The sequence below is a fragment of the Eucyclogobius newberryi genome, unplaced genomic scaffold, assembly GCF_026437365.1.
Source record: "Eucyclogobius newberryi isolate DKJ021-1_F unplaced genomic scaffold, fEucNew1.0.hap1 SCAF_21, whole genome shotgun sequence".
Classification (NCBI taxonomy): domain Eukaryota; kingdom Metazoa; phylum Chordata; class Actinopteri; order Gobiiformes; family Gobiidae; genus Eucyclogobius; species Eucyclogobius newberryi.
In genome coordinates this window covers 11,969,306-11,978,335 of record NW_027315846.1, presented here as the reverse complement: position 1 = coordinate 11,978,335, position 9,030 = coordinate 11,969,306, and the positions used below count along the sequence as shown (strand labels likewise).

Sequence of the window (9,030 nt, the reverse complement as noted above, 5' to 3'; positions counted from 1 at the left end):
GTCCAAGTTTTCAGAACAGAACAAGGATTTTCATGCAAATTAATTAAAGTACATGATTATTTCAACATTGTAAATAAAAAATATTCTTAATGTTTTGCCATCTAAGTACATAATAGCCTGCCTTTTACACATAGGCTACTGGAGTAAACCAATGAAAAAACCTAGCGTTGAAAGCAATGTATATATTTCACCTTATATGTTGTGTAATGAAGCAGTTGTATAAGGTTTATATGTGAAAGTGATCAAATAAAACAGAAGGTTCCAGAGTTTGGCATGGAGAACAAGTCCAATTGCTTCATTTTATTTTCAGACTTTTGTAAACTCATTTAACTGGACTCCCACTTTGTCCAACATATCAGACTGTTAAAAATAAACATTTGAAAGTGTCTCAAAGGCTCCTGTAATTTCTCCACTCTCCAGTTTTCTCAACTTGGACTGCTGCGGTGGCATAATGAGGCTATAAACCCCAATGCGTGCAAATGAACATAGTTTCTACTTAGGACTTACATGGAATCTCAATGGGACTGAGGTTGAACCAGACACTCCAAGGCTAAAACATGACCCAAGAAATAGTTATGGGTAAAATTGTCAATTAAATATGTGGCCAGCTACTGATGAGAAGTAATCAAACAGAATATATATTTCTGCATCATTGTTGCATCTAAGACAGAACTAATAAATATGTATGAATTTCGGTGGTGGAAACAACATTTTGAACAATTATTTTGTACCCAGAAATCAAGGTGTTCACTTCAAATTTGTTGAAAGTTGAAAATAAATCTCACTGAACAAAAATATATTATTCAGCGATAAAGTTATTTGGATACAGATTTTTTTTTTTATGAAGTACCCTCCAATTATCCAGGCTGGTTGGTAATGTGAAGGTCAGGAGTCTGTGGGGTGGGTTCAGGCTGGACACTGGTCAATAATCACAGAGATTAAGAACAGGCCAACAACCATTCATTTTGAGCCATTAGGACTTCCTCCGCATTTCTTTACATTTAACTGCATGTACAAACACGTAAGCGAAGAGCTAACAAACGTCCAACTAAAATACAAAAAAATTGCTTTGCTATTACTTACCTCACTTTAAAGGCTATACATTATCCATTTTAATTTGCAATTTGCTTGTTGTAGACATTCAAATTGCAATTTCGATTTGTACAATATTTCAGTTTTGCTGAGCTATACAGTGACACAAGTGGATTTTTCTTGTACAATCCACTGAGTAATTGAGGTCAAATAAAACAGATGGAGTGGGCTTTTTCTGGAGGAACGCAGTTTTAGTTTTTTGCCAAAAATGACACTCCAGTTTTAGCCATTTGGTCCGACTCCCGTGCCATTTGTGCACATATAGCGCGCATCCAATAATGTTCTGGTTACGCCAAATTTATCTCTTGGCATAAGAAGACAGGACATGTGGCACTTTACAAGCTCGTTATGGTCGCTGCTGGGTTCCTGCATCATCCCACGTCCCATTTTCAAGTGTTTAGCGTCATTGTATGTTTCTTTAACTGATTTGGTCGACTAATTTGGTTCAGAGGAGGACAAAGAAGAAAAAAACAAAACAAGTAGCATTCTATAATATATGGTAATGTGGTTTAACTTAGCATCCAAGTTGGCCAATTTTAATATTAAGTCAAAATAATTATCTCAATTGGGTTGTGTGACATTTTCTTAAAATTGCAATTTAGTTTTGTCAACTCATTTTCAGAGCACAAATGTTTATGTTGTATTAACTGTTTAAATTAAATATTAAATACATTTATTTTTTTTAACCCTTTTTTAACATCATTACTAGACACCAAAAGTAAAACTCAATTTGCGGAATCAGAATAGCTGTTAATTAAATTGAGTGAATTGAATTGTGTATCCCATCCAAAGCCCATATGTGCAGGAACATGTAGCAGCAAAGCTTTACATTCAGTAATTTCTGTTTTCAGTTTTTCATTACTTTTTGTTTTAAACTTAATTATTTTATTCTTCATGATTACTTACAGTACTGGCTAATAATATCGTGACCAAATTGTCTATATATAACCGTTATTCATAAAATCGAAAACCCCCTTAACCTCATGTTATCACAAAATAGACTTGAATGAAATAAATATAGCATTCACTGCATTTAAAAGGTAAAAATTATAAGCAATTATGACTTATTTGTGTATGTTCTACCAAAATATACAGCTTGAAGTATGTGTTACTCTTTACAGTACACATGTTTTCATTTGATGCTGGGACTGCTTTAGACCACAACTCCCATAGAATTACAGACCTAGCCACCATAATGACCCCACTTGTCGTGCGTTGCAGCTTTTTTGGGGCTTTTAAACCCCAGATTGAACGGCAAAACGGTTTCCTGTTAAGTATATATTTTGTTTAGGTACGGTGGCTCTACAGATGTTTTGAAACGTCTAGTTCCTGTAGTGAACACATTCCCATTGCTGTTTGTCATTACCTGCAGTTCTTTCAAGTTTGGAGACAGTCATCTGTCATCTATGAGCCATTCAGGACACGTGAGGTTAACTGAAGCAGTGGTTCCCGAAGTGAGCGGTCCCAATACTCACTTTGAAGATATGTAAAATGTATTATGACATTGTATTTACTCTATTTGATCTATGAGATTATGTATAAGCAAATGCAGAAATTAAAAACTACTAAAATAAATACAATTAACCTACATTTTGAATGTTTTGTAAACTGAAATTATTATTATTTTTTACCAATTTCTTTTTTTAAACATAAAAACAACAGGACCGAGACTAGTGAGAGCTCAGCATAAGTAAATAATCCACAGAACTGACATGTCACTGGGCCTGGTGGTGCTTGCGTCCATAGAGACTAATAAATTAAACACCATACTGTGGAACAGTCCAGCAAAGCAATAACATCAGTATATACAATATGTCCTCCGTGATGCTTTTTCCTTTATGTACTTGCACTACTATAAATACATGTGAAAAAGGCTCTGGGGAATGTACAACTTCTCTCTGCCACTAAAATACCCTTGTCTCACCGGTCAGGGCCCAAGTCCCAAAGTTAAATAAAACAGTAGAATACATAGAAGATATTGACACATTTATTTCTAAGCATAGAAAATTGTATTATTTTTATATGTGAGCTAGTATACATACATATATTTCCCATTTTCAGTCAAAGTGATTTAGCAGTTTTTGTGGCACTTAACCTTGATTTAAATAGTTCATTATATCATACAATTACCGGTATATTAAAAACAGCTTTGCTCCTCAAAATATAACCATTAAGAGCACTTTTATTTTACACCCCAGTGATGATTACCAGTACATATTGTGAGATTTAACATTGATAAAATGAAGGTGGAGGAATGCATTGCACCTTATTTAAGTACATTTTCTATAACATTTCATTCTCTCAGCGAACAATCTTGAAAACGTCATCTCCAACCTGTAGAATTCCCGTTTTCTTCACACTGTGAATCTGCCCGAAAAGTGGAGACATCTTATAGAGGTGTTTCTCAGATGGATCACACAAACGGTAACTGGAAAATATGTCACAAAATTAGCTTTTTTCCCATAGGCTTTATTTGACAGGACAGTGCAGCGTGAAATGGGAATGAGACTGGGTAATGACATGCAGTAAACCGTTGTGAGCCAGATTCAAACTCCTGACGCTGCAGCCCTCCCACACGGACACGGCAGGCATGTGTGCGATCCACTCCACCACCAGGCTACCAGGCTTTTTTCAAATACAATTTCTAACATTTTAAAAGTCCAAATTAAGCTAAATTACAATGTAGACGTGCTCTAGACGTGGAGCAGGTAGAAAAATAGATTTTGTGGTGCGAGACGGGCTGGTTCAAATGACATATGGCTGAACTAAACCTGCCCTGCAAGTCACAAGCGGCCACAGGTGAAAAGACCCGAGAATGTTTGTACTTCTCACGGTCTCACGCGTTCTCACGTGGCTCATGGTGCAACTTTTGGGGTGAGTGAGGAGCAGTTCAGATGTACTGGGCCGACACAATAGTTACGTTAACAGAACTACACCTAGTGCACACTGGGTCCGATCCAGGGAGCGCAATAACATGTGTGAAAATGCTCTAAAAACAGAGGTGTTTTAAATGATTGACACTAAACTTTATGCTGCGACTGATCGAGCAATAATGATGATTGAATGCAATACTTTAATAGTTTTAAATACTATAATACCATAGCAGTTAATACTGTACAAACCTTTTCAATGTCTCCAAAGGCTCCTTCCTGCTGATTATACCAGTTTCAGGATCAACAGTGGTGAAAATACATCTGTGAAAACACACAATGTTTGATGGTCACCATTATCCAATGTGATTTCTAAAAGTTATTAGCATAAGCAGCTACTATTACAGTTTTACATTTTCTTGCAAATCAGGCTTTTGCGGTTGACTTTATTTTTTGTAGTCATATAATTTATACAGGGACAATAAAAGTACCATAACCCTAAAAGCTAATTTTCATCTGTTGTCAGATGAAAGTGACAGCAGAAGTCAGGCAATGCATAAAATAGCCCATGTAACATCACACATAAATACAGCTTAAAAACAGACACACTAACACTAACACCAGCAGTGGGAACACCTAATCAGCAATCAGATAGAAATGGACTAATTTAAATATTTAAACTATACATTATTCCTACAGACACCAGACTGACGTGTATTGTATTGTATTTTCACTGTGTGGGTAGGGGTCATCTGGGTAGTCTAACAGACAAAATCCTCCAACTCTATAATCAAGCTCTTGAGAGGCATCTCGGGTCCACTGCAGTCGCCCTCTGCTCCTGAGTGGTTAGCCCAGCAGCATTGAAGGATGTGTTAAATATGGAGAACAAACTTCCCTACACAGACAATAATGTGAACCTTAACCTTAACTTGGTTTGACCACTTGCCAAATGGTCTTGCCATTAATAGTGATATTGACAATGACATGTCTCAACGTGCTTGGTTCAAACCTCCAAAACAAAGCCTACAATTAAGTTCATTTGTACATGAGGCTGGTGGATTAATTGGGTTCAAAACAATGTAAACACTTGTGACTTGTATTCAAATGCCAATACTACTAATGGCCGTGAAAGCTGTGGTATTTCTGCATTGGCAACACTGCAGTGACACTGGCTCCTGGATCGGTGGTACCTTCCACACGCCATCACTCGCTTCAGCCGCACGCTGCCAATCTGGATCTCCTCCCAAGAGTCCTGAAAAAGCACAACATTTGCTTAAGAAGATAAAATTAGTCAACACTGCTGGCTCTGAACAGGGCGCTGCGTATGAGTCAGACCAACAAAAAAAATTCAACAGAAGGGATTTTAAAAAATAACAAGAAAAGTATGTCGTGATATTCAACAAGAGGTTTTTTTTTTTTTTAAATTGTTGTAGTGTAAGGTTAATTGACATTTAAAACGTTGAGGTGAATCCAACTAAAAAAGAGAATTTATGATTCACGTGTGGGAGAAACCCTGTATGCTACACATGGGGCTCTGCAATTAATCAACTTTTAAAGCAATCGAGTTTCGAGTTCCAAGTTTGATATTTTGTAAGGGCACTTATTAAATGTTTATCTTATCTTTCTGCTCTGTTTGATTGCCACATTTAATTGTTTTTAAGAAGAACAAATACATTTATAAAAAAAAAAAAAAAAAAAGTGGTTAGTTTGGTAGGGAAAAAACACATTTGTAGCTTGAATAATTTATCAGAGTAGAAAAACTGACCTCATCATATGGCTCACAGTCGCTAATGACAATATTTGGCCGGAAACGCTCCGCTGTCACCTCCTCCTCCAGTTTGCTGCTGAGGTCCTTCACTGAGGCTTCAGAGAGCAGCATCACAGGGCCATAGTCCGGGTACGCCACCGCCTGGACGGACACGGTACAACGACAGTGCCACAAGTCAGTCAGAGAAGAAACAAGACAACCAGAAAGGAATAGGAAAACAAATCTGTACTGATCAGTGCTGCACAATATGTGACATTTATCAAAATATGAAGTCAATTTATAAAAATGGAGAGATAGAGCGCTATGCTATGAAGGGTCTGTCACCTGCCTGTCTCCATGGAGATGTTATATTGAGACAAGCTGGGGATGCCAAGTTAAAGGTCAGATGTTTATTCAAGGTATTTTTAAGAAATAAAATCACCTGTGGTTGAATGCAAGATTGATCAATCTAATACCATACTGTGGAACATTCCAGGTAAATCAATTACATTTCCATAGAGAAAAGCACATTTTAGTTACCATGTGCACCTTTAAATCAACATAAATCCAACATTTAAAGGCTTTAACTGCATTAAGACCAAATGAAGATAACTGCAACATTAAAATAATACAATTTAACGCTGCAACTTTGAAAGTGTATTTTTCATCATGTAAATGCCTTAAAATTAATTTCAGGATTTTTGTGGAGCTTCATTATATTTTCAACAAATTGTGCGGGCTAAAGAAGATGTTTACCTCATCTTTTGGGAACAGTGGCTCCGGTTTCCTGGCTTTCATGTGCGGTTCAAAGTGCACCAAACGATAGGTCTGCTCTGCCTTGAGATAACGAGTGAGCCAAGAGGAGACAGCGTTTCCACAGTCCCGACCTTGGATGTCTGCCCCAAACACTCTGAAAAGAAAAACACATTAATTAGTGTTTGCAGCTACATCTATTGGAAATTATACACATTTCTGACCTGCGAAAAGCTACTCAACAGCAGAGACAAACACAAATAGCATTAAGGAAGTAGGCAGGAAGATGAGAATAATTTTGTTTAAATGTCTCATATGTAAAAAATAAAAAAATAAAAAAAGTTAGATATGCAGTTTGTGTTGGATGAACATTTTAAGATTTAATATACACTGCAGAATGTACTGTTTAGAGTGTCTTTGCAATGCGCTGCCCAGAGAGAAGCTGCACACTGTTATCTAAACTGGTTCTGTGACTTGTGTGATTGATTGTGCAGCAGAAAACTTACCTGAGACAAAGCACTTTATTTTACAATTACCATATTTTCTGCATTATAAGGCGCACTTAAAAGCCTTTAATTTTCTCAAAAAACGGCAGTGCGCCTTATTTTGTTCCGCTTAATGCGCCTTATAGTCCTTACATATGAAAAATTATCGAAAAAAGACCATTCATTGGCAGTGGGCCTTATAACCCAGCGCGCCTTATAGTCCGGAAAATACGGTAACTCAAATCCAACAGATCAAATTAGATTGAAATTGACTTGAGTGGATTAAAGTACCTACAGTCGATGACCCCGTTTTGGGGATTCTTCATGGGGACCTTAAGCTCCTCCATATTGGGCCCGTTCAGACAGACTTGCCCTCCTTCACAGGTGAGAGTGATCAGGACCATGCGGGGCTCCTGTCGTCCCGTCACCATGTGGCCATCCTCAGTCACCACCATCCAGTGTCTGCAAACACAACATGGAATGACGAGATGATGATAAGATAAGATATTAAAGATAATCCCTTTATTGTCCACACATGGGGAAATTTCATTGTTGCAACGCAGGTAGATACAGAGGAAAAGAACAGATCACTTATAGGAAGTTTAAAAATCACTCTCAATAGAAGAACTCTTATAAACAAAAACTCTTATAAACAAAAACTCCCATTTCCCAACAAGGGATGGAGGGGAAAAAAAAGAAAAAAAAAATTGAAATAAATAAAATAAATAAAATAAAAATGATGATTTTATGACTAGGGATAGTTGACCCATATTTGTTTCAGTCCAAACAGAGAAAGTGTATTTAGACTCCCACTGCCACACTGGTTTAAATTAAGTTATAGAAGCTTTTGACACTAATTTGACCCATTTGCATTCTAGGCCTTCATATCACCCATTGTTTGAAGACAGAGTAGTAGTAGTCAACAAACATGCGCCTATAAAAAAAAAAGGGAAAGGCATTTTAGGAGGAGTGGATTGCGCAAATGGACAGGACAATCCTGAGCATTAAACTAAAGGGGAAAGTTGGTCGTGACTCGTGACCATGCCTGCCGTGTGTTATCATAAGTATCTTCTGCAAACAGCCCTGAGTGACAGACCTGTTCCCTCTTGTGCACTCACCGATCCTGCAGCTCTCCGAACTTAAGCCCGGTTCTGACGCACTCTGCGAGCGCCACGGAGAGCGCTTTCCCGGACTTGAGAGGGTGAACGAGAAGCTGCGACACGACGCCCACGCGCACTCGTTGTTCTGGCTTTCGCAGATATTTATAACCCACCGCAAGACCGAGCAAAGCAACTCCAGCTCCACCGACCAGGAGGGCGGCTTTGCGGTGTTGGGCAAAGGCGTTCGCGGCCGCAGCGCGGAGGTCCATGTTGGGGCAGTTTGTTTGTGAATGGACGTTGGACTTTTGCAGCTTCAGTTGTGTTAAAGAGACAGTCACTGGAGCGGGAGGTTTGGGCGGAACAGCTCGGAACAGCTCCCTCGGCTGGTTCCATCATGGAGCTACTCATGGAGCTGGAGGCTTGGATGTGCTAGGCCGCCTCCAGAGGACACAAATGTTATGTAATGTGGACTAGAGTAAGAAAATGGTAATTCATCTAATCCTTATATTTGGTAAATTCTACATTCATAAAAAAAAAAAAAAAATCGACGTCAGTTTCCCTTTTCCCCCCTGTCCTTATTAAACTAATTTAATCATATTTCCTCACCATTTCCTAAAGTTTGAACCAAAAAGCCATTTATGAAAACTAAGATAAGATAAGATATTCCTTTATTGTCCACACATGGGGAAATTTCATTGTTGCAACGCAGGTAGATACAGAGGGAAAGAACAGATAACTTATAGGAAGTTTAAAAAACACTCTTAATAGAAGAACTTTTATAAATAAAAACTCCTATTGACAAAACCTCTCATTTCCTAATAAGGAATGGAGGGGGAAAATAAATAAAGATAAAAAATAAAATAAAATAAAATAAAAAACAGCGTAAGACAAGATAATACTAATGATAATGGTTAAAACTGAATGTCTTTAAATGTTTTTGATGTAAAACGTGTCATTGTAATTGGAATATGCCCAAACATTTA

At 37.7% G+C, this 9,030-nt stretch overlaps 1 protein-coding gene across 1 annotated transcript; it reads right to left on the bottom strand.

Annotated features, from left to right (window-relative positions):
- Positions 1–3,178: 3,178 nt before the first annotated feature.
- Positions 3,179–8,345, bottom strand: marc1 (mitochondrial amidoxime reducing component 1). The gene is made up of 7 exons (XM_072458012.1): positions 8,066–8,345; positions 7,239–7,409; positions 6,466–6,619; positions 5,728–5,871; positions 5,153–5,214; positions 4,215–4,286; positions 3,179–3,520 (listed from the first exon to the last, which is right to left on the bottom strand). The coding sequence occupies exons 1-7, from the start codon at positions 8,314–8,316 to the stop codon at positions 3,394–3,396; spliced, it is 981 nt and encodes a 326-aa protein (XP_072314113.1). The 5' UTR covers positions 8,317–8,345; the 3' UTR covers positions 3,179–3,393.
- Between the last annotated feature and the right edge of the window lie 685 nt (positions 8,346–9,030).